The following is a 26,113-nucleotide window of genomic DNA, read 5'->3' as shown; positions in this document are numbered from 1 at the left end:
ATATATTTTGCTTGAATTCTGTCCAGTACATTTGCTGCTGGTATGCAGAAATGATAGCGGGATGCCATTTTTGAATAGATTTTACACTTTCTCATTTTGAGAAGAAACATGGTTAGTATTCAAATACCAAAGATGTGGAGTTTGAAAGATGTAGTTTATCTTTTTAACTTCTTTTCGAATTTAAAATTCAATTTACTAGAGTTATTTCAGGGGTGGACAAAACTTGTAAGCTAAATTGTGACTTGCCACTTTATTTTCAAGTCTGTTTATTTGTTTTAAAAAGGAAATTTTAAGATTTGTGATGTTTGTGAATTGATGACAGTAGTTGTTCTTCTATCAGGTCAAATATGACAGATAGTGACTTGTCCAAACGTGCATATCAAATAACTGATGGAGCTTGCACTTTTCAGCCCTGTGCTCAACTACTCATATTTCTGCCAAATTTTAATGTTTTGAGCTCAATTGCTAGCTGTTTACCTTGATATATTTTGGAAAGTTCTGGCAAAAGTGGTTTAGGAACTTCTGAAAATAAGGTTGGCAAAAAGGGAAAAAAAGGAAAATGCGTTAAGTTTTTAGGCAGAAGACAGTAGGTTATTTTATACTTTGCATATCAGGGATGTAAATTCTCTGGGCCATACTGTCAGCAAACGGTCCCTTTTTGTCCCCATTGAGGAATTTGAAGTTTATGATGAAATCTTCTGAAGAATCAGTTTCATAGACTCACAGAATGGTTTGGGTTAGAAGGGACCTTAAAGATCATCTAGTTCCCACCTGCCTGCCTTGGGCAGGGACACATTCCACCAGACCAAGTTGTCCAAAGCACTTCCACATGGGACATCCACAGCTTCTCTGGGCAACCTGTTCCAGTGCCTCACAACCCTCTGAATGAAGAATTTCTTCCATATATCTAATCTAAACCTACCCTCTTTTCGTTTAAAACCATTACTCTTTGTCCTGTCACCATGCTCCCTGACAAAGAGTCCCTCCCCAGCTTTCCTGTAGCCCTCTTAGGGTACTGGAAGACTGCTATAAGTTTGCCCTGGAGCCTTCTCTTCTCCAGGCTGAACAACTCCAGCTCTCTCAGCCTGTCTTCATTGGAGAGAGGGTCAAGGATCTGTCAAGGTCCCTCTGGATGGCATTTCTTAGAGCAGGTCAACCGCACTACACAGTTTTGGTGCCATCAGCACTGTCCATAGTGTCGATCACTCTGTCCATGTCACTGGAACAAAGATGTTAAACAGCACCGGTCCCAATACTGACCCCTGAGGAACACCGCTCATCACTGATCTTCACTTGGACATGGAGATACTAACTGCAACACTTTGAGTGCAACCATCTAGCCACTTCCACCAAGTTGTCCATTTGTCAAATCCTTGTCTCCAGTTTAGAAACAAGGATATCATGGGGGACAGTGTCAAATACTCTGCATCAGTCCAGGTAGATGGTGTCAGTTGCTCTTCCCCTATCCACCAATGCCATAATGCTGTTGTAGGTCACCAGATTTGTCAGGTGCAATTCTGCCCTTAGTGAAGCTGTGTTGGCTGTCACCAATTGCCTTATTTTCCATATGCCTTAACGTTCTTTCCATTATAGTAAATACTTGTTTGGCACCTATTCTTGAAGATTTCGTATATGCAGGTCATCAGAGCTTTATTCACATGTTGTTCTGAAAACTTGTACTGAATATACTGTTTTTCCTTTCCAGTCCAGCATATTGGTGTTTAGAAATTAAATAGAACAAATATGACCTTAATTAAGGTGCTGTTACGTAATATAAAAGAGTGGAGGTCTTATAAGTTAAATTAATAAACTATTAATTTGCCACTATATTAATTTGCCAGAATAGTTCCATCAAATACTTAGATTCTCTTTAAAAGTAATTTATTTACTTTTTATTTACTATTTGATTTCAGGAATTCAACCTAAGCTTGTTAGCGCCTTGTTTAAGCCTTGGCATGAATGAAATCTCAAGAGACCAGAAGAGTAGCCTCTTTGAAACATCTCGGAGGGTAACTCTGGACCATGTGTCTACCACTGTACTAAACCTTCCTGCAAACCACCAGGTTTTCCAACCACTATTGCCAACTGAGCCATCAGCCTACTGGAAAAAGCTAAGCGATATCTTTGGTAATAGAAATAGTGGTCTTTTTAATTTTATTCTCTTCTCTGCAAAGGTAGTTGACAGATATCTTGTCAATTCATGACCTTTTTTTTAAAAAAAAAAATCAAGGTAACTTGGTATAAAAGTGCCTATGAGATAATTCTGAAAAATATTTGTTGATGGGAAAAATTCAAACTGCTAGATTTCATTCAGTCTTTTCTTCTAGGAGATGAGGCGATGTATCGGTCGGTGATGACGCTTTGTCGTGCTCTGGCTCAGTATTTGCTGTTACTCTCAAAACTACCAACGGGTCTCCGTGTTCCTCCTGATAAAGAGGATGATATCCTGAAATTTGTGGTGATGTCAGTAGAGGTAAGAAACTAAACCATAAATAAAGATGTAATGAAATGTTGGTAGAGGAAGCAACTTTGACTTAAATTGGTCACTGTGAAGTGACTTTTGATCTGGACAACTTTTTTGTCTTACTGTAGAAGTTTATTCAGTGGTTATTTTACTTGATCTGTGATAGAAAATCCAGTTGGGTTATGGGGCAAGGGTAGCTTTTTACGAGAAGAGGTTGATGGAATGATCTTGGCATTTGGGAGAAATGTCCAGCACTTTTTGGATGTTGAATAGAAAAGGTTTACCTTTGACTTTTTTTTTTAATTTTGTTGTTTGTTTTTGTTTTCTTTTTTCTCATTTAATACTCATGTTTTTTTATAGTTTTCTGCTTTCTTAGAAAAGAAACATATTCTATACAGTAATATGTAAGGTTCTTATTAGCAAATTGTATAGAAAAAACAGCTTTCAGCTATAAATTCCTGTATTGGGAGAATTTGATATTAATGGGAAATTTTGATTTTTCCATAGGCATTATCATGGCGTTTAATGCATGACCAGCTTCCACTAAGTATAGATCTTCAAGCTGCTCTGGATTGTTGCTGTTTGACATTACAGCAGCCTAACCTCTGGAATTTGTTGGCATCTGCAGTTAATGTGACGTATGCTTGCTCCTTAATTAACTGCATTAGGTTTATTATAGAAGCAGGTGAGTCCACTTTGAACACCTGTGAAAAGAACTCCTTAATTGTTGTCAGTCATCACCGCTAGGTGTCTGGAATGTTTCTTGTGAATCCTTTCTAGTTATTTCTTTGACAACCTTATTTTAACTGTTTTAATTTCACATTTAAAACCTTGTGTTTACTTTTGAACCTAGCAGATTCCTTGGAAATGTAAATATATAATGCTACTATGTGGTTTTGAGGAGAAAAATGGTATACGAGATACATAATGTCTGTGTCTTTTAAATATTTTTGTCTTACTTCAGTTGCAGTTGAACCGGGAAATCAACTTCTTAGTCCTGAAAGAAAGAAGAATACTTCAAAAGGCTTAAATGAGGATGAAGTTGATTCAAACACACAGAGTAAGTAAACAGTGAATTCTATTTCTGATGAAAAAACAGTAGGTCCCCTTTCAATAACTAAATTTTTTAACAATAGGAGTTTATCTGAGAGCTTACTAGTTTTTGATAAATGCTTATTATATATAAGTTAACATTTTTAATATGTATAATTTTTTGTATTGAAAGCCAAACATGAAGGGAGATCCTTCTTTTGGGGGGTCCTGTCAGCTGTGCAGCATGCTGCAGACTGAACTCTTTAAAGTGGTGTAGGATTTCTAAATTTCCTTTGGAGATGTAGAATTGATCTATTAATTCTTCTGATATAAATGGCAGATTCATTATGTGCATTTCTCATGTATAGGAGTACTGTATTGGGGCGTATGACAAATGTAGTCTGCAAGAGTGGACAGCAGCATTGTTTTCTATTTTCAGTTATGCTGGTGTAGATTGAGAGACCAGTTCCACCTAAAAGAAATGACCCTGCTTATCAGATCTAGAAGAGAGCCAGTTATGAAAATGTTTTTTATAAGATAGATAAGTTTGGTCAATGTTAATTCTAAGAAGTGCACTATTCGATGTTTACCCCAACTATTGCTGAGGTTAGGAAACTGATGTATCTGCTCTGCTGGCAGATGTCAGCTATTGGTATTCTCCAGCACTGAGACAGGCAAGCAACATTTGCAGAGAGGGTGGTAGTAATACTCTTTAACCAGATGGAAGTCTTGTATAACATTTTTGTCCTACATCCTCTTTGTCCTTCTTAGTCAACATATTCTTTAATTAAGCATTCTTGTTTTTTCTGTATGATTTTAACTGGTGTCTTTTGAATAGATTGGCAAAACTGAATTTATTTTTTTTCTCTCTACAAAGAAAATAAACATGTTACTGCAGCTTGTGAAATGGTTGCTGAGATGGTGGAATGTTTACAGACTGTCCTGGCTTTGGGGCATCAAAGAAATAGCAGTATACCAGCGTTTCTGACTCCTGTCCTCAAGAATATCATCATCAGTTTAGCAAGGCTGCCTCTAGTGAACAGTTACACAAGAGTACCTCCCTTGGTATGTCTGTTTTATTTTCAGTATGTAAGAACTAGTGAATAACTTTTTGAAAAATCAAATATTGGGGCTGCATCTTTTTTTTTTGTCAGTAGGACTTATATTTTGCTACTTTGATCACCCAGTTTAGGTTTTTAAACGTGAAGTAGAAAAGCGTTGTAAAGATATTAAATAAGAGTTAAATTGGAGTGAGAATTCTGATTAGAAAGGAGTGTAGTTGTTCCTTACATTCTTATGTGAATGAAAGTCCAGGCAGTAATTAAAAGACATAAAAATAGGATTTGGGTGCTTTGTTAGGGCTAATATTTCTTCCTGCTCAGCAGAATCATATAACCCTGGGAGTGTAAAATCTACACTGCTACCTTCTTTTATATCTGAATTCACAAGTTCATTTTACTCCATGCTAAGTAAGTACCACAAAGATGCTGAGGTGGTTCTAGTGTGTGAACTAGCTCAGATATTTTGTAGTGGTACCGTGGCATGCTATGCAGATACTTCTGGATTGTATGTTGTATGTTACCTTTCTTTCCTAACTCATCTTGGATCCTTTGGACAAAATATTTCAAACTCTCCTTTTTAGCAGATACAATGTGGATTTAATAACACCTTATGATTACCTCCAATGTGGTATTAGTGTTATGAGATGACTTAAGCTGATTTTAAAAACTTCAATTACCAGAAACATATTTAGGTGCTTACAAAGTAAAGCAGAAGGGGGTTTTCTGATCCATACGTACAGTTTCTCCTCATGGTGTTTGTGAGAGGATGTCTAAAAATACTAATTTTATGGGTTAAGACTTCTTTGACCACTCTTGAATGCATCATTGTGCTTTTTCAGCAATCTTTAATACAAAACTGTTTTCCCTGAATTTCAGTTCAGTGCTTTTTCAGCATTCAATCTAGGATTCAGCTGGCACTTAGCATAACATAAATTCTAAACTAAAATGTATGATGGGAACTTTATTTTCTTGGACATTAGGACTAAATAACTAATTCATAATGAGAAATGTGCAAAGAAAAGAAAAAGAAATAGTGTAAAATATGCTGTGTTATTTAACCTTTCTATAAGATTTTTGTGTTTGGAGAATTATTTTAGTCATTCATGTCTTAATGCATTTGAATGGTGCTACATGTTGTTACATACGTATAGTTGTCATGTTCATGCTATTACTCTTTTGGAATAGTAATAATCTTTATATTTCATCAGGTCTGGAAATTAGGCTGGTCGCCAAAGCCTGCAGGTGACTTTGGCACAGTTTTTCCTGAAATCCCAGTTGAATTTCTTCAAGAAAAAGAAATCTTTAAAGAGTTCATCTATCGCATTAATACACTTGGTATGTACAAACATAAATGTGAATACAGATGGCACTTATTGGGCATTTACCTGTGTTGTGAAGTCATCAGATAACTGAGTTTGGTACCATTTATTTACTATTGTTGCATATTTAGACAAGAAATAATATTTCAGAGCAAGTTAGTAATTGTGCTGTATTAATTCTTACATTTTTCTCAATGTAGAGTGAAAATCAGAAATTATAGAAGTAGAGATAAATTGTTCCAACTCTGAAGTCATTTTAGTGTGTTCTAAGAATTGGTGCCTGTTTTATGAAGCATACACTTGATAGCATGTCTAACAATGTTTTGCTCCACCCTGCCTTTTTTATTCATGCATAGTAGATAAATTGAATTTGCTGTCCCACACTCAATATTTTAAGTGTCACTTTAAAGCTTCTGGGTATATAAAGGTTTACTGAGGGGGGAACAGTGTGAGGCTTAAGATATCAAGCCTTCCTTAACAGATGAGGCTGTCAATGTACCAAGTTTTCCGTATACTTACAAGTCTGTTTTTTATCTTGATCTACAGGTTAATTTTTGAATGACCTGTGGTGAAGTACTGTTTTTTATTTGAACACTATAAGGCCTAAGATGACATTTGCTTTTTTAATACTTCAGATATTATAAGTATAAACTGTGGAGTACTGTTAAAGAATCCTCTACGATATATTGCTAGAAATCAGTTTGGAAAAACTTTTCAGAAGTGCTTGAATTCTAATGGCCTGTTTCTAGGCAATTTGTTCTGCTTTTATGGCATGAAGATTTCTTGGATCATTATGGGATTTTCTGTGCCAGTCCTCACAGGAAAGAAAGTGCAGCTTTTGGATGCTTTTCTGTATTGTAAAATCATGGTAGATCTCATTGCTTTTAAAGTTGGATAGTCAAAATATCTAAATATATGTAAGAAATAACCTGAAGAGGACCACGTGGATAATACGTGGATAATACCCTTCTAAAGAATTCTTCACTTCCTAAAGCAGAACAGTTTAAATTCAAGCTATGGTGATTAGAAAAATGCTAAATTGAGTAGGAATAAGTATGAAATTGAATCTGTAGAAACAATGTGCTGCTTCTTTAATGTTGTTCTATGTTTAAGTTTGTATTAAGACGTGAATGGCTATCTCTGAGTGTTTCCTTAGGATGGATCAGCCGTACCCAGTTTGAGGAGACTTGGGCTACTTTGCTCGGTGTACTTGTAACTCAGCCTATCGTAATGGACCAAGAAGAGAGCCAACAAGAGGTAATGTCATTCACTGAATGTTTTTAAAATTAAAATTTAATTATAACAAAGAAAAAAATCCTTCTATTAATAAGCCTATCAAACAGAATATTAGTGACCAAAATTGAAAAATTACTTCTGTTTTTAGTTCCTTGTCTTTATGTCCCTGTGAGTTCAGACACCTCTATCAGTGCTGCTAAATACTGAATCTGTAGCATCTTGGTTTAGATGAATCATTAAAGCAACGAATGCATCTAGACAATGATATCCATAAAAATGCTGTTGAAAATTCATGATGAGGTTGAGTTTTATTCCTAAAAGAGATGTTAATAAAAACAGTTAATGTGAAAACACATCAGACAAGGATCCAACTCAGATTTGCTCTTATTTGATGATTTGTTTCAATAGGTAAACTACTGTGTAGATGCAAACAGGGAAGCTATACTTTTAAAACTTTGAAATGAACATTTTGAGGCTTTAATGCTGTTGGGATTAGAGAATGTGTGTAGAACTTCTGAGGTGGAAGGATATGTTTCTGCTAGTTGCAGTGCTTTTTGTGCATTTCTTATGTCAACCAAATTTCTGAATAGGAAGAAGTCTAGTTATCAGTCTTGCTGATAATACTTCAGTGGAAGGTAACAAACTAATACTCAGGGCTTTCAGGATTCTTTTTTTTTTTTTTCCAATTCAAATTACAGTAAGTTCATTTTACAGGAAGATACAGAGAGGACCCAAATTAATGTTCTTGCAGTACAAGCCATAACTTCCTTGGTGCTGAGTGCAATGACAATACCTGTTGCAGGCAATCCAGCAGTCAGCTGTTTGGAACAGCAGCCCCGCAACAAAGCTTTAAAAGCTTTGGACACAAGGTAATTTTTCGTTTACTCTAAAATGTGTTAATTTATACTTGTGATTAGTATGCAGTTATGATTAGCTTAATCTAGCAATAGCAAAAATGCGTTGACTGTTTTTTAACTAAGTGTATGTACAGGTAGATCTGTTTACAAAGAGTTCAAGTGGACTTAGCTTCACAAACCTGCTGAGTTAAAAGACAATAAAAGTATTATTTAGGCAACAGAGGGCAGAATGCATCTCTAAACATTTCTCAGTTTTAGTATCCCTGATAATGAAAATAAGTATAGGTTTATTTTTATTGTAGAGCAAGTTAGTCAGACTTGAACAAAAATGTTAAAAGGAAAATCTGCTTAAATTAATTTCTTTTGGTCTTTCAGGTTTGGGAGGAAGCTAAGTGTTATCAGGGGAATTGTTGAACAAGAAATCCAAGCAATGGTATCTAAGAGAGATAATATTGCTACTCATCACTTATATCAAGCTTGGGACCCCGTTCCATCACTTTCTCCAGCTACTACAGGTAGCTTCTTTTGTAGGAGTTGGGGAGGAGTAGATTTCTATTACATTTTAAAAGTAGTCATGAATTTTTAGGAGTTTTTAGGATAAACTTTTAGGAGTTTGACACCATGTTTACAGAAAACTAAGCCATTTTAAGATCTATTTAGAAAAGCATATTTTAAAAACTTGCCTTCTGTTTTCTGTTACAGGTGCTCTTATCAGCCATGAAAAACTCTTACTGCAGATCAATACTGAACGAGAAATAGGAGATATGGACTACAAACTGGGACAGGTTTGTTAAAGTTTTAACTTTGAGCTTGACTTTTGTTGCATTTTCTTCTAATTTAGTGAAAACCCATTTAAGAAGCATTGCTTAGCATCAAATTTAAATTGAGGACTCTGATATTCAGAGTCGTGATTCCTCTCAGCCCATTAATCTGTGTCTCAGAAAACTTTTGCTTTTGTGTATGAGGTCTACTCATGAGCTAGCTATTGAATTGTTCTGCTTCTCAGTCCCATGTTAAAGATCCCTTGTAGTATTAGATTCAACTTCTATTGGATTTTATTTTGCTATTGCAAGCATGCAGTTGTCCTTAGGAAAGGAAAAAAAAACACGCATGTAAAATAAACACTGTTGTTTTAATCTTAATAAAAACCCTGCAGTAGATTTATTTAAACTTCATAAAGAAAAATTTGAATGAAGCATCCTTCTTCTTTATAGAGAAACTGAGTCACAGTACTTAACATCGTATTCTTTTCTAGTTTTAGCATCTGGCTGTATCCCATGCGTGTGCACTACCTTTAGCATCGCCTGTATTGTCGTACTGAGTTAGTTCAACTAAAATGTTGACAAAGGTTTAAAAAAATAATTAAGTGATGTGCAATTCATGTAAATGTTTGAGGCTCTGTGTTCATTGCTTGTAATTTAAATGAAAGATGCATTGGACTTGGATTTTTTTTTTAAAGTTGATTATGAAGGTGTTGAATGATGGGTTTCTTTTCTGTTTGTTTTTTCTTCACGTTGCAAGGTCTCTATACACTCCATATGGTTAGGAAATAATATCACTCCATTGAGAGAAGAAGAATGGGGTGAGGATGAAGAAGATGAGAATGACGTACCTGCTCCTTCTTCACCACCAACCTCTCCTATTAACACCAGGTGTCTTATTTGTCTGTCCTTTGACTTATCAGTCAGCTTTTCTCTCTTCATTCGGAGTTCAATAAAGCAGCTTTATAAATTGGATGCTGGTTGAAAATATGAGATAATTTTTACTATTTGTGTTTTTTATTTCGAACTAAGCATTTTGGTAGAACTTAAGAACAGCCATTTTAACTCCGGCTTTTTGTGCTTTGCAGGAAGCATCGGGCTGGTGTAGATATACATTCTTGTTCTCAGTTCTTGCTTGAACTGTATAGTCAATGGATACTGCCATCAAACCCTAGCAAGAGAACACCAGTCATTTTGATTAGTGAAGTGGTGCGATCAGTAAGTCTAAAATATTGTTCCGATTAATAATTGAGTATATGTAACCAAAGGTTCAGAGTGAATAAGTGTTTGTCTTTTAATATGTAAGAAACACTGTTTTTCTTCCTTGGCAGTGGTATGGTATGGGTAGTGCAGAAACATAACTTGCACAGCTATAACATAACACTTTAACTATATAAATATCTGGATTGTGTATTCTACTACTATGTTACAAACACTTTATTGTCATATGACAGTCCTGTAATTGACTATTTGCAAAAAGTAGACTTCAGGATTTTGCTTATCCTATCTTCGTAAGAAAATGACAAAAACAGTGTATTAAAGGACTAAAGTGACTATTGAAGTATACAGGCAAGACTAAAGAATGTCTCTGATAAGCATTATGCACTAATAACTAAAATACTTCGATGAAGCTGTCATTGTGAGAGAGTATGTGCTGTATGTTTTGGGGTGTTTTAATATGTTCATTCGTTTTCCAGAATCACTAGTGGATTTGTTTTTGTAAACCTTTTTTTTGGGGGGGGGGAAAAAAAAAAAAAAAAAACACTGGGAGTGGGATAGGTGGCGGAATTCTGCTCAAGTTAACAATTGTTATTCCAAACGTTTGAGTTGATGTTTGTATTGAATAGGTCAGTTGAAGAATATTTGCTGACAACTGTAAGAGTCAATTTTTGCGAGCTGCTAATGGGCTTTTTTGTATTTGATTTTAACTTGTGTATAGCTTCTGGCAGTATCAGACTTATTTACAGAAAGGAATCAGTTTGAGATGATGTACACTACATTGACGGAATTGCGAAAGGTGCATCCATCAGAAGATGAGATTCTTGTACAGTATTTGATACCAGCCACTTGTAAAGCTGCTGCTGTTCTAGGAATGGTAAGAAATTTTCGTGGAAACTTATTGCAAAATTACGAGCCTCTAGGGATTAGAGGATGCCTGTAGAACATCCTAAGTTACTAGTCCTTCATTTCTGCTGCAGAATCTGTCAGTTCTGTTGTCTTTTTTTTCCCTTGTAAGAGACTGGGACAGTGCACAAAATGAATACTTAACTTGATAGTCATGAATCCCTTTTCTTTCCCTTGCTCTTGTTTTACCTCCGTTGTGGTCACCCCAAATTTAGGGAAAGGAAGTTAATGCAAGTTTGCATGAATTTAACTATGTAGATAAGGGAGGATTAGTATCTTCCAGTAGACATTTCAGAGTGGGACTATTTATGAAAAAAAGCTAACATTTCTATAACTGTTGAGACTAACATAAACTGTATGGATAACAGTGTTAAGAAAGGTTTTGAAAGACTTAGGGGTAGGACTTGCAGTAGCTTTTGCAGCAGCATCAGTAAAAGGGAAGTCTTTGCAAGAGATGCCAAACTTATCAGAACAGCTTCAGAGATCAGCTTGTTCTGACTAAGCTCTAATTACCCACTCAGTGAGATAGTAGCACTTGCTCAAAAGCAAACAGATGAATATTTTGCTTAGTGGGAGAAAAATGAAAGGGGGGCTGAGTCCACTAAGAGTTGCTTGTTGTCCTGTGGTCAGTCATGTTGAAAATTTGCTTAAAGAGAGCAACTCTAGGGAAAAAGAACAGGTGGAGCACATGCTGTAAAACTGACCTGTGTCTTAGATAATTCATGAGTGCAAGAATAAGGTAAAGCAATTTCTCTCAAATGTTTAGCATAAACTTTAAGAAAAATAAGATTTTGCTTTTCAAATCTAACTCATTTTAGGGTCGTTTTTGCATGTTCTTGTGGGCTTATTGAACTTTGTTAATGGGGGGTAAAGTATCTGATGCCAGATTAATGTTTGAAGGTTAAACGCAGGGGTGATGGATAGAAGGATGTACAGAACAAATAAATGGAGCACTGTACTGATAGTTGAGTGGATGGGAGACTGTTCTTTTGTACACAGGCTATAGGCATCTACCAGCCAGTGCAATACAGAAGTGTCCTTTGTTGTGTAGTTGGAAAGACAGAAAATCCTGACTATCCAAGTCCTATATGTAAATGATCCCTAATATCACATATAGTTTACCATGTGTATCTTGGCTTTGGTTTTAAATTATGGGATGGCTTGTTTTAGCTGTAAAAAGTTAACTTGATCACCTTGTGGTGTCAGTTTACTAGTGAATCTGCAAGTTACCTCTTATCAGATATATTAATCTTGTGTGATAGATTCAAAGTACTGTTATAAGCTCGCCTCTGTTTTATGCCAATCTTGCATAAATTATTAGCAATCTGATTTTTTTTTTAGCAATTTTCCCCAAGTATTTCCAAGTAACAGGACCACCAGTATTGACTTTAATTATTTTGGGTATATTAGGATAAAGCTGTGGCTGAACCAGTAAGTCGACTGCTGGAATCCACTCTAAGAAGTACCCACATGCCAAGTCGAATTGGAGCTCTGCATGGAATTCTTTATATCCTTGAGTGTGACTTGCTTGATGAGACAGCGAAGCAGCTCATTCCAATTATCAGCGATTATTTGCTCTCCAATTTGAGAGGAGTAGCACAGTAAGATTTTTTTTTTTTTTCCCCTTTCCATCATCTCCTTCATTTAAAACAACAAAACCTCCCCTGTTTTACATTCAGTGAAAGAATACATGTGTAGAAATAAACTGGCTTATTTTAGCCTGGCTCTTAAAAACTAAGAAAAAAAGAAAACTTTATTAAGATTGTTAGGGTTGCCTTGTTGGAACTTGAAAAACTAGCTTCTCTTGCAGTGTTACTGTTTCTACTTCTGACTGGAACTGTTGCATGCTTGTGTGAACAAAAAGACTTACTGTTGTTGCATAAAACAACTTAAGTTTTGTCAGTTTCATTGAAACCTTGGAGATGAATTGGAGCCAATTTTATGTTTGATTTACAAAAGTAAAAAGGTATTTGAGGGTAGATAAACAGAAAGCTCTCATTTTTTTTCTTCTTTGGTAAATTGTGTTCCCTAAACCTTACCTTATTCTTCTTTTAAAAGGCATACTCTTTGAATGAGACTTGCAGGATCAGTAATGAACGATGTTTTTCTTCTAGACAAGTCAAGCAATGTTGGCTTGTAACTATACAGCTGAAAAAAATTAGGGAAATGTTAGGCCAGCTTTCCATGAAAACCAGTGCTCCCGTATAGCATGTGGCAGTTTTGTGCAAATCACTTGGTGATACTTTGTGTAATTTAAAAATTGCATAAATTTCACGTGGAAAAAATACCTGGTGTTTCTAAGGCTTGTTTGTATTGTCTCTGTTCATGACATAGGCAACTTTGATGTAAGTGACAACTTTGTTTTCGCTTATTTACAGTTGTGTGAATGTCCATAACCAACAGCACATCTTAGTAATGTGTGCAGCTGCGTTCTATTTGATAGAGAATTATCCACTTGATGTAGGTCCTGAATTCTCTGCAGGAATTATACAGGTATGTGGTAATGCCCCCCGTCAAAGGTGATCATGTAACCCAGGATATTTATAACAGAGATATTTAACGGTTTATTTTTTGTAATAAAGGTTTTTGTTTCACCAGGCTTTCTTAATACAGTGGTCTTTGATGCAGTTCCTCACATGCTAGCTATAACGTTATGCTGCTAGAAGATGACCTAAATGCACCTCAGAAACAACTAGCTGGCTTTTTTTTTATTTCAGATGTGTGGAGTCATGGTGTCTGGAAGTGACGAATCAACGCCATCCATTATTTATCATTGTGTACTGAGAGGATTGGAACGACTCCTCCTTTCAGAGCAACTTTCTAGGCTGGATAGTGAATCTCTCGTTAAACTGAGTGTTGACAGAGTGAATGTGCAGAGCCCCCACAGAGCGATGGCAGCACTTGGGTTGATGCTGACTTGCATGTACACAGGTATTTACTTATTTTTATACCTTTGATGTGCTGAGAGCTGTTAGCTTACTAACAGTGCTATTTCTTCAATTGTTTTTGCTACTAAGGATAAAAAGGTCTTATTTTGGCATTCACATTTTGTAACAAATTATCTTGTTTTAGGAAAGGAAAAAATCAGCCCCAGTCGTTCCACAGATGCAAATCCTGCAGCCCCTGACAGTGAATCTGTGATTGTGGCTATGGAACGTGTGTCTGTCCTTTTTGATAGGTGAGAGGATAAAACGTGATAAAATGTGTCATGAGGGAAATGATTGTTTGGCACTGTCTTGTCACTTCTCTGTTTGACAGATCTAATACTTAATGATATTTTTCTGCTTACCATAGCTTAAAATTGATGCTTCTAGTATATGCAGTAACACTGATGGAATTGCTGAATGCAGCACAAATGTACAGGAATGTAAATGGAAAACAGACCTGTTCTAACTGATACTCTGTTTCACAAACCATAATACTTTATAAATGTATTTCCAGCTCCCTTCAGGTCAAACTCTTGAGTGCTTTTCAGGATGTCTTCTGCATAATCAAGGATATAAATCCAATTTACAGGAACTAATCTTTGAAATCAGCCTGAAGAGTTTAAAACATCTTTTCCCCTTCCCCCCCAAGTGTTGCTCTTTTCAAGGCTGTTAAGTAATTGCAGTGGAAGGGTACAGTAAAATTTCTGTATTCGCATGGAAGTCATTTAATGGAAGTATTTCAAACCCCCTGTTCTGATCTGACAATCTCAAGCTGTGTTAAGTGAGCATAACATGTTAGATTTTACGTAGTAGTTTGTAGGACAGTGATTTATATATTTTTTTTTAAGTGTTCAGTGTTTTTTCCATAAAACTGGATGAGGGTTTCAGTTCTGCTCTCAGTGAGAACAGAGCTAGAACTGTGCCTGATTACTTGTGAAAATATCACTCCTAAGAGTTAGCAAAACGAACGACGAATATAGAAGCAGAAAATATGATTGTTCCCTACAACAGTTATTAACTTGATCTTGACACATCAACAGATGCAGCCATTATTAGGAAGATTTCTCAATCAGTGTTCATTAAATAAAATTGTCCTTAAAGTGAAATAGCTTTCCTCCTCTGTATGGTGCAGCTTGCTTTTCCTCTGTGATATATTGGTCATTCTGGTGTTGAATGAAAGTGATGCAAAGATGTTACGAATGGAAAGCAAGGTTCTGCTTATGAATAGTCTTTTCTCTATTAACTAGCATTAGTGATTTCCCTGTCATTTTTGTTCTTGTTTAGCCTTTTCAATTTTTCTGTTGTGAAATCATGTCTCTAAATCAATTAGAGAGGTTCAAAAGTATGTGCTATTTGAGAGGGGGAAAAACAAAAAAGGGAGTCTGGTTGAGGGAATGACTCCTAATTATTTCTAATAGCTTTGGTAGGCTAGTTTTGCTATATTGTTAGTGTAAGATTAGGAAATGTCTTGAATTATTGCAATTAAATTGAAAAATAACAAGATATTTACTGGAATTAAATCATAAAATCTTGTTTATTATTTTTAGGATCAGGAAGGGATTTCCTTTTGAAGCTAGAGTAGTGGCCCGGATCCTTCCACAGTTCCTGGATGACTTTTTCCCCCCACAAGACGTAATGAATAAAGTTATTGGAGAATTTTTATCCAATCAGCAGCCTTATCCGCAATTTATGGCAACAGTAGTTTATAAGGTAATGTTTGTTTTTTTGTTTTTTTTCCTTAAATGTTTCAGAGGACTTCTAAATAAGTGACAGGCCTTCAGTAGTGGAATATAATGGGCAACTATAATTTTTGTTAGATCTAATAAACTGTTCAACGGTGACTGAGGTGTGCTACTGTGAGCTTTGAGTTCTGGGGGAAATGGAGGGCTAGAATCACCTTCATAAGGAAAAATAAAGAGAAAATTAATAGTAGAGATTCTGCTGCTCAGGTTCTTCAGATCTCAGAGAGCCATCCTAGGTCATCTGGGCTTACAAACTCAGCCAAGCTTCTGTAGACTTGGGCTTCTGTGTATCTTGCTCTTCAGCACCTACTTACTGGACTCATGCATCACTTAGAATGTGGTGTACACATGCACTCTTGTCTATTAAAAATAGAGACACAAAGCAAGTCTTGTGTTTTATGTATGCTCACTTCAGTTTGGCACAGATGTCATGAGTCCAGTTGGATCCTGGCTGACTCTTTGCAGAATCGCTTTGTCTATGCATTGCATTCTTAATATTCAGAATTATGTCCAGTCATCCAGGTTGTGAATGTCAGAGCTTTCTAGCTGAGGAAAACCTTTTCAAGAGAAAACAAACTCTTTCTTGTCTTTCTGCCATGTCTTTATTCCTGTGTGAAATATTCTTTGCAGGTGTTCCAGACACTACATACTACTGGACAGTCCTCAATGGTCCGTGACTGGGTGATGCTGTCTCTCTCTAATTTCACACAAAGAACACCAGTGGCAATGGCCATGTGGAGTCTTTCCTGTTTTTTTGTCAGTGCTTCCACCAGTCAATGGATTTCAGCGATGTATCCTAAACAGAATGAATGTGTGCCACATAGCAGTAAATGTGATTTTGTAAAGTGCATTGGTAGCCTTGGAGGGTAGTAAAAACACACATTTAATACACCAAAACAAACAGGCTTATTGTAGCTAGTTGTGATATTTATCACTTTGTGCTTTTGGTGCCTGAGGTTTCAGGAAAAAAAAGAATTTCTGATTAGGTGGTAAGAATGCAGTTACCTAAAACTACTGTGTGAAGTTCTGTTCCTTGTGACTATGCAAAGTGATTGGGAAGTTCCATACTTTGAGAGACTTTGAAAAAGCTTCACTGGGTATCTTTGGATATCTTCAAAAGCTTTGTCCTGTATCCCTTCTACAAGATAAAATAATATATATATATATATATATATATATATATATATAATATTATATTATATATTATATATTAATATTATATATTATATATTAATATTATATATTATATATTAATATTATATATCATATATTAATATTATATATTATATATTAATATAAGAGAGAGAGAGAGAAATAAGGACCAGGCAAAAGGGTAGCCATGTGTCGTCATTTTAAATTTCCTAATGACTCCTCATCTCAGCAGTGCTCTTTGGTTACAGGCAGTCCATACTGTAGTTCTGACTGCATTGTTTCTTCCATTGGATAAAGAAGGAAGAGTTCTGCTAGGTTAAAAGGAGTTTGAGAATAAGAAATTGTGTGAAGATAAACTGCTGCTACAGAAATTCTATTTCTTCATTGAGTACTACATGACAATATTTTATACAACGTGGTTGGTGAACTCGGATGTAATTTTGTTGGAGAACGGTGTTTAAGCTAGTACATCATGACCAATTTCTGTCATTATGACCTTAACATATATCTCAGTCTTCCACATATTATCAGCAGAATGGGAAAACTGGAGCAAGTGGATGTTAACATCTTCTGTCTGGTGGCCATAGACTTCTACCGACATCAGATAGATGAAGAATTAGACCGGAGGGCCTTTCAGTCAGTGTTTGAGGTGGTAGCATCACCAGGAACGCCGTATCATCGCCTACTAACTTGTTTGCAAAATGTCCACAAGGTCACAGCATGTTGAACGTCCTGATGCATATTGGAATTGCATGACTAGTGTTGGAATCTGATACAAATTGTGGGGAATGCAAGACGGAGAAATGTCTGGGGTTGCATTTGTGATAAACATGGCCAGTTTTTACTTCCAGAATGCATGGAGAAGTGCTCTGCAGCACTGGAAATCACCTGAAAAGCATAGTGTACTTTTTGTTGTTGTTGTCGTCAACACCAAGCACCTGTGGGTGGGAAGATTTAAGGGATGTTTGGGACTAACCTGAGACAGATTTACTAACTGTAAAATATGAGCAAGTACTATGTGCAAAGTAACTGATAGTACTCTTCTTCCTAATAATGTTCAGCTGAAGTCACTGTGTTGCAGCTGGTAAGAAACTGACAGAACCACTCTATTATTGCAAGCTGCAGTCATTAGAAAACTTCATAGTTTTACGTACTTGTATATACTGTTGTGTAGTACAGACTAGAAATTGTTTCGCAATGTCTCTCCCAAACAAGGAAAAGAGAAAATGGCTTTCATGAGTTACACTTCCAGCATGTAATTCCTCTCTGGACTTTCTTATACCCTGTGGTGTATGTGTTGGTGGTATCGGAGATGTAGTGCACATACGTAACCACACTTTTTTTCTTTTTTCTTCTCAGGATTTAAAATTTGAGTACGGTATATCAGTAAAAGAAATTTTAACTTAAATATTTCTATTTCTATATCATGTACAGTATGTAAAATTGTAAGATGTGTGATGCATGAGCTGTGCTGTAATTTGAGATGAACAGAAGCCACGCTACTGAATGTTTTGACATCTGTATTGTCCTCATTTTTATTCTTGTGCTCAAATTTATGTTCCTTTTGAAAATCCATCTTAATGTACAGATTACATCTTGTTTTGCATCTCATTTTTTTCTTAAAGTGCTTTAAAACTGGAATATGTTGATTTAATTTCTCTTGAGAGACTGTATTAAGGAGGTGTTCTTGTGGTCCACTTGTAGCTTCTTTTCAATTCCTTTATTTTTAGATGTAATGGTGAAAGAGAGGACTAGTTATTTTGGATCAGCCTTTTGTATACTTAAGAAACTGCTCTTATCTGCTGCACAGCGTTTTAAGAGACAACAGTGCAAGCTCCCCAGTAGTCAATAACCATTTGACATTTCCTAAATGAGACCATGGAGTCATCTCGATTCGAACCACTCTTACTTTAAACAAATCTATGCTAGCAATTGAGAATCGGAAGGCTGCTGTGGTCTACTTTGGGACTGGCTAAGGTGTTAGATTACACAACCTCTTTTATTACCTGTTGTATATGTAATGCTTTAGACACATAGTACACATATCCATGAATTTTAGAACACTCCACAGGGCCAGATTTACCTTTTGCTTACCACACAGGGAACCCCATTGATTCGTAAGCATTACACAGGGAAAATCTAGCATAGCCTTTGTCTTTAGTTATATTTCCTTTAATTCTTGACTTATAGAAAAATGATAGCTGGGTTCTCAGTCATGTCCTATATTTAACCTCTCTTCATTTTATTATCACACCTTTTGGTGACACTTGGAAAAACAAGATAGTGTTGTCAGGAGGAGCATGTACTTGTATGTATTTCTGTATATAATGTATATGTTGAAATTATACACATGACAACATTTAATGTATACAGATGTGTATATTTGTATTTATTAAACCCATGTATTTAAACTAATTCCAATTTAGACCAAAAATTGTTGCTTCTGCCCATTAATTGATTTAAAAGGAATTGTCCACTGGTGTCACTTCCTCTTAGGTAGACAAAAACTGATGACATGGGCAGTAGAAACAACTGTAGACATTGCTGTATTTAGCTCTCTACAAATCTTACTATCTGGAGCAATTATTTCTGCCCTTAGTTGGGTTACTCTTTTTTCTTGGGCCACAGCACTGTGGTGATTTTTAAAAGAAACTGAACACGAGTTCAGAAAAAGGTTTAATAAATAGATACTGTTTGAAAGTTTTGAGTTACATTGGAAATTGTCATAATTCTGATAGGAGACTGATTCGAGACAGTGAGATATAATGCCCTGTGCTTTCATTAAGGGTAGTATAGATCACTCTTCCCTTTTGTAACCACCAATAATCGTTTTGTACTGTAAACCCCCCCACAAGTCAGTTTTTGTATGATATATAGTTTAAGTGAAGATATTTTTGTAAGCTATTTTCCAAAATTTAAAATAGATTTTAATATATTTTTTAAGCATCAGGTTAGTCATATCCTCACCAACAGTATACGTTGTGTTACAAACTGTTAAATTCTTCATAATTTTAAGCTCCTCATGATTAACACAGACTAGTTGGTTACTTTACCTTGGCATAATGGGAGCTAGTCCCTGTATGAAACGTTCCAAACCAACCCATTTGGGACTTGCCATAAAATCTTTCCAACCACTGAAAGGAGTACAGTGAGCATCTGATGTGACAAAGCCCCTTTTCCTCAAACGGCCTTTAAGCAAATACTTGCGATACCCAGTTCTAGGTGAGCTTTAGAGCCGATGCAGTCAGTTCTAACCTCGCAAGGATTCCCTGCTAGTAATAACTCCCTTTGTTTTAACCTCTCTTGGAGATTTGTCCTAGTATACCTCCTGAACCGTGTTTCCAAAGTGTCTAAAGAACAGCACCTCCTCTTAGAAATTCCCAGTGACCTGTAGGGAATGTAACTTAAGGGTCTTCCTAGTGTGGAAACGCACACCTGTAGTGCTTCAAATCTAGCATTTCACCTGCCGCATGCTTTTCTGTCTACTTCTTGTTGCTTTCCTCACTCTCCCTTTTCTGTGAGTGAAATCCTACTTAAAATTACTCCTGCCTGTTTCTAGTGACAAGAGCCAATAGATCTGTGGTGGGGACTGCAGCAGCAGAACGAAACAGCAGAATAAGGGCCACTAAGAAATACTGGTGTTGGGTTTAAAGAGGGAAAAAAACAAAACAAACAAACAAACAAACAAAAAAAAACAACAAAAAAACCCACAACTACAAGCACTTGTCCCTTGAGATTGATTTAAGGCGAAGCTTTATTTCACAGACTGCTTTTAACTTGCTGTAGACAGCAAGCTACTTCTGAAAACTGGGCTGTTCCGTTTTTCATTTGTTTGGCCTTAAGACTTGCATTTGCTGTGCTGGCTAACCAAAGCAAAGAAATCCTTCAATGTGCTCTGTACTGAAACCAACTTATTTACACCCATACAAGATTAGACATACAGTGTAAATGGGAGCATACTTGAGAAAAAGACTCAGTGAAAAGACAGATGAATGTTTAAGATGTCATTAACAGTTGAGATTTTAAAGAATCTACTCAATCCACCATGTGTCCCTCCTTTAAGAGCTTTGTATACTAGCCCACTTTCTACAAGCTTTTGGGCCAGCTACTCCCTATTCCATTAAAGCTGGGTTTTATTCAGCATGCCCCATCCCTTGCACTGACTGCAAGAGGAGCTGGAAATTACAAAACATTATAAATCAGTTCTTACTGGGGGCATTTGAAGTAGTCTCTTTACTACTTATGCTCTTTGCCAGTTGAAACTGAATGTGAGTTTATTTAAATCTCTTGATTATACACTCAAATGTCATTTCTTCCCTAAAGCATTTAGTAAATGATTGTGTTTTACTTTTGCTTTGGTAGGAATGGCTTCTCAGTACCAAGAAGTTGCTTGTTGCCTAAAAGACATTAGCTATCCTTAAACATGAGCAGGTATTGATCAAACGAAGTCGGGAATGAGTGTAACCTTTTGGGTTGAAAGTAATTTGTTGATACTGAGTAGTTTTGCCTTAAGAGCATTCTGTCTTGCCATTCCCCTTTTTAAATGGCTGTTAACTTTATTTACCAGATAAGGAGGTTGTGTCAGAAACACTGCAAAGACAGTTCTCCAAGAGCAGCAGACCTCTTTTTTTTTGTCTTACAGTTTTGTGGAGCTGTCATTTATGCTTCCTAAATTTATGCTAAGCATTTCTGCTTCCTAAAATAAAATAAAATTTTAGGGTATAATGAGCAATAAATATAGCAATAAGCAGTCTAATTAAATTTGGTCATTCAGGATCTTACCCAGTGGTTGAAAGGGATGGGGTGGGAGTAAAAAGGGGACTGTTTCAAGTACATCCATTGCATAAAGCAGACTTTTTCATGTACAATCCCAACTAAATTTTGCACTAATGATAGAAATCAACTATGTGACAATGGTAGGTGCTTTGCTCTTTTATTTTTAAAACAACTTTGGTTGAAAGGATGCAATTGGTGAAAGTTATAAAGGAGCAAAGTACTTTTGTAGTTTTTAGATAGCTTCCTTCTTTTAAAGTCAAAAAAAAAAAAAAAAAAAAAAAGCTGCTGTAAGAACTAGAGTAAGCGATGTAGCAAAATTATGGGGAAGTTCAATATGCTAATCTTACCTAACGCTGAGATTTCAGGTGAACTCTTTGTGCATGCTACCTTGAAGTATCCATTGAAAATCTTGAGAATCCCACAGCCATACCCAGGAGAGCTTCTACAGTATGTCAAGTTTAGCTGTGTTCACATTAACTGGGTATAAATGCTGCAGAGCATTCGTGACGCATGCGCTGCTTTTTGTCATGTGCATTTTGTGTGAGCTTATCATTCACATCAGTCTGTGTGTGCATACCATCGAGTCGGATCAACCTGACGAAGGACAAGGTAAAGGCATGTGATGCGCAGCACCCGGTGGTGTTGTCTTGTTTAGCTTGAGGGCAATGAGAAGCAAATGCTTGGAGCCCCGACCCAAAAAGCAATTGTACTCAAAGTAAAAAGAAAGCATATAATTTTAGATGTATGTTTAAGTTTTAAAAAAATGCTGAAAATACTGCAATTTGAAACTAAAAGAGAAAATAAAATATAACTATTGCTGTAAGACACTTTTCTCTGTTTATTTGAAAAGAAAAAAAAAAGGCTTGATGTATTCTCACTGTGTATCTTTTCCCTTGCATCTCTCCTTTTCAGCAGCTATCAAATATGGAATATTTTAAAAATATGTAGGAATACTTGAACCATCTGCAGCTGCAGGTACGCTTCACAGTCACCGAGCTGTTTGCAATAAACAGAAAAGTATCGCAGTCGAGCTTCTAATTGTATCCAATAGTCGTGCTTGCCAAACTTCTCTAAGACTTGGAGATCATAAAATGCAAAATTCAAGTGTACAGCTGTATTTCTGAATGAGCTTTTTTTTTTTTTTTTTTTTTTTTTTTTTTTTTTTTTTTATCTGCAGCAGTTCTTTGGGGGAGGTAATGTTACACAGGGGAAGGAAGGGTTTAACTTGCCTAAGCTTGGTTTCCCAGCTGGTAGGCTTTCTGTTGGGCTTGCATCTTGGAGGCAATTTCTGGGTGGTCCTGCTGCCGCACGCTGGCGGATCCGTCGCAGTACTCAGCTCTTCAGAGACATCTTGTTTTGATTAACTTCGCAGCGCTTGGCTCTTCTTTGGAGATGCTGGAATAAGCTTTAAAGTAGTAGCTTAATGTACCGAGCACGTGCTGGTTCCATTCTTAGTCAAAATACTCTTACATGTTTTTCCCTTGTCAATGTTGGTACCTGGTAGCAAATGATCGGCTGCTTTCATCACCTCTTAGTTTAGCTGTGGAGTCAAGAAATAAAACTGGACTGTGATAAGTTTTTTTTTCCTCTTTTTTTTTGGTCTTTGTATTTTTTTTCACTCAGAGAACAGTTTAATTTTTGAGAAGACTAACCAAAGATGAATTACCATACGCAGGAAGATGAAGCATTGCGCTTCTTGGAAGAGTAGAACTTTTTCATTTACTGTAACTTTCCAACTTTCCCCACTACCTCGCCCACCCAGTCTCTGTCCAGGTATGTCTCTTTCAGTCGGTGCAGCTATTGGAGTATTGCAGCCATCACTGTGGAATTGGCTTGGCTCCGCCCCAGTAATAAGCCCAAAAGCTTTGATTGCATGTAGAGTTATACCATAATTATACCATGACTTTTGCATAACTGTTTGAAGAGATGAAAAGATTTGTAACTTCTAGGATTGTTAAAGTGTTGGGAGTAAAACATGAATAAGTTTATACAGTGTATGGAGTATCTTCTTAGCCAAACCTCTTGTTCTTCTGCTGTACCCATAATGCTGCCTTAATTTTGTTTCTGTTCTTTCCCATGGCATATACATCCAAGTTAAAGCAGCATAATCCTCACCCCAGGTGCTGTTTTCAGATCCTTCAAGTTGCAAATGTCATGGGTAGATTTTGATCGGGTGCAACCTGATGGTTTCACCTCATTATTTACATTCTGGAGTTCTTTCAGCCAGGCTGCGGTGTTTGGGCTCCAAGCAAAACGCAGCCCTGAGGGCTGGGCTTGACTATGCCACAGAAGCCTCCCTACAGAGTTGTGCCAGGTTGAGTTAAAACTTCTGAATAGTGTGTTTTTGCTAATCTAGCTCATCTTGAATTACGTGTCCTGTAAAACTTCTAATTCAGCTCGATGTTTCCCTAATTTGACGTGTCCCCAAATGAGGATCTCTTCTTCTCCTGTCTTTTCCTCGAGGAAGGGGAGCCAACTGGGCTTTCATCACTATCTTGCTTTCAACTTGCTCTAAAATAGAAGTAAGTGCCTCGTCATCCAGTGGAAATGCAAGCGGAAAGCTTGTGAACACTTCTTTTCTTGATATGTCTTGTTAATGTTGACATTTCAAATACCACCTTTGGCACTTGTGTTAACATCTATGAAAATAACACAATTCATCTCTAAACTTTAGTTTCAGGCAAGCTGGGACAGATAGGCTTTTAACTGTACTTTGTTCATACTCCGAAGATTTTTCTTTGCCTTTATAACTGCTTCACACTAATAATTTTCAGTTTATACTGAAAGTTGATCCTGGAGAACCGGGAGGTATTTTTTAAGCACTTTTGAGGCATTTGATCCTTACGGCTCTTGGCAACGTGGCTTGGGGTCAGCCCTTCTCCTCCCCCTATCTTTCCTCTGTCTTGACCCCTAGAATAAATATTTCACCAGGCTAATGCTGTAAATTAAACATTTTGTCATCAATAGAGTGGTACAAGACTGAACAACAAAAGATAAAGAGTGATCCAACGTACCCAGAGGTTATGAAGGAATTATGGAGCCTGAAGAAGCAAGTCTCTGGAAGGGGGTGAATACATCTGCAGCTTTTCAGTGCTTACTGTGTTAACCTAAGAAGATGTTCAGATGTTTCTTAATCAGGACACAAATCAAATGTTTTCACGAGTGACACTTCTATCTATATTTTTGCTTCTTTACTGCTTTCTTAGCTCTCTCTAATCTCACTAAAGCGGTGTGCTTATGTACTGCACTTTCTCAAACGTGAGCTTGTGGATGATGCCATTTTCCATTGCAGCCTGATCTGATAACGTCAGAAATGTGAGAAACGGGAGCTGGCAGCTGGGAAACCTGCAGGCAGCACCAACAGCGAAAGTGAAAGGAAGCTGCTGCTGCTTCAGGAAACATTGCGTGGGACCGAGTTACGTTATCAACGGTACGGCAGAAGCTGAGGTTGTGCTGACAGGTTGTTTTTCCAATTCTACCATCGGCCTGCTGGGGCCTTTGAGGGCACCCCTTCATGGGAAAAGTGCAGCAGATTTGAGCTGATTTCTCTCAGATGACTGCTTTAAGCAAACCTAAGTTTCTTGGATCAGAAAAATCCGACCGGCGCGTTGTACCTGTGGAACGAATTAACGGTGGTGCCGGTGGAATGCTGCAAGAAGTCACGCCGAGCTCTCGGGTTGCACTTGAAAAGATTGCTAGGCCATATGTACGGCTGAAAATATGAGGAACTCAATTTGTTGCAGTGAGATTTATGGTGTTTAAGGTTCTTTTGCATTTTTGCTGATGGGCTGAATACCATCAAAGTAGTTATTAATTATTCACTTTTTGGTGAGGTCTGGCTCCCCTTTGCATACACCGCTTTTGTTCTCAGTTTGACTACATTAACTCTAGATGAAACGTAAATGCCAATCCTGAATTAATGATGGTTAACTGTACTGTTCTCTGTAGCTTTATTTCATGAAAAAATCTCAGAATAGGAGAGCAAATTTGATTATTGCTTCATGTGTAGTCCGTCATGCTTTTGTGACTATAAAATCTCAGAGACAGGGTAATTTTGGAAGCTGAGTGCCATAAAAAAGAGTTTACCCCTAAATGGGATATTTTGAAGAGAGTTTCAAAGCTTGTCATGAAAGGTGGGCATTCATTCAAATGAAAGTGATTGAAGAGTTGACGTTTTTAGCAAAACTGAAAAAGAGGTGGTGATGAGGGTCACCTGACATTCTTTTTTCCTTGTACTTTTTAGAGAAAAGCATCAATATATATTGAAGGAAAAAAAAAATCTAAAACCAATCCCTACCCTCAAGTAATTAAATGGTCTGTTGCTGTCTGTTGGATATCATTACTTCTCCTGCATTCAGCTTTCACGCAGATAGAAATGATCAGGACTGTTTGGGGACTTCAAAGATGAGCGGGCCTTGAGCCCAAGCAGCTGTGGGACACCCAAGGACAGGGAGGCACTGGTGGCACTGCCAGGGGCATGGCAGAACAGAGCCAGGCTGACAGCTCCTAGGCTGCTGAGAGCCCTCAAGGTGAAGAGGGGTCAGGAAATGGCTCTGTGCCATCCGGCTGCAAGCTACAAGCCAGGGACAAAGGGCTGGTAGGGAGAGGTGGCTCACAGAGTGCTTCAGTAGCTTCGTTATGAGGCATGTGCTGGGTCCTGCT

General features: G+C 37.0%; 1 protein-coding gene across 3 annotated transcripts in view; it reads left to right on the top strand.

Moving 5' to 3' along the window:
• HTT (huntingtin) overlaps positions 1–22,552 on the top strand; it is an 84,296-nt gene extending 61,744 nt beyond the window's left edge. For all 3 annotated transcript variants that reach the window (XM_082760171.1, XM_082760170.1, XM_082760172.1), the window contains 20 exons: positions 1,914–2,127; positions 2,328–2,473; positions 2,972–3,149; positions 3,429–3,524; positions 4,374–4,561; positions 5,766–5,892; positions 7,033–7,133; positions 7,827–7,981; positions 8,345–8,484; positions 8,672–8,754; positions 9,491–9,621; positions 9,819–9,948; positions 10,670–10,825; positions 12,265–12,455; positions 13,233–13,347; positions 13,572–13,785; positions 13,927–14,032; positions 15,329–15,491; positions 16,154–16,314; positions 17,189–22,552. In XM_082760171.1, coding sequence (XP_082616297.1) covers positions 1,914–2,127; positions 2,328–2,473; positions 2,972–3,149; positions 3,429–3,524; positions 4,374–4,561; positions 5,766–5,892; positions 7,033–7,133; positions 7,827–7,981; positions 8,345–8,484; positions 8,672–8,754; positions 9,491–9,621; positions 9,819–9,948; positions 10,670–10,825; positions 12,265–12,455; positions 13,233–13,347; positions 13,572–13,785; positions 13,927–14,032; positions 15,329–15,491; positions 16,154–16,314; positions 17,189–17,402 — 3,009 coding nt within the window. In that variant the 3' untranslated portion in view covers positions 17,403–22,552. The remainder of the gene's footprint in view (positions 1–1,913; positions 2,128–2,327; positions 2,474–2,971; positions 3,150–3,428; positions 3,525–4,373; positions 4,562–5,765; positions 5,893–7,032; positions 7,134–7,826; positions 7,982–8,344; positions 8,485–8,671; positions 8,755–9,490; positions 9,622–9,818; positions 9,949–10,669; positions 10,826–12,264; positions 12,456–13,232; positions 13,348–13,571; positions 13,786–13,926; positions 14,033–15,328; positions 15,492–16,153; positions 16,315–17,188) is intronic.
• The last annotated feature ends 3,561 nt before the right edge of the window (positions 22,553–26,113 follow it).

The sequence above is a fragment of the Aythya marila genome, assembly GCF_965140915.1.
Source record: "Aythya marila genome assembly, chromosome: 4".
Taxonomy (NCBI): domain Eukaryota; kingdom Metazoa; phylum Chordata; class Aves; order Anseriformes; family Anatidae; genus Aythya; species Aythya marila.
The sequence above is the reverse complement of the archived record's forward strand: the minus strand, read 5'-3'. Positions and strand labels throughout refer to the sequence as shown.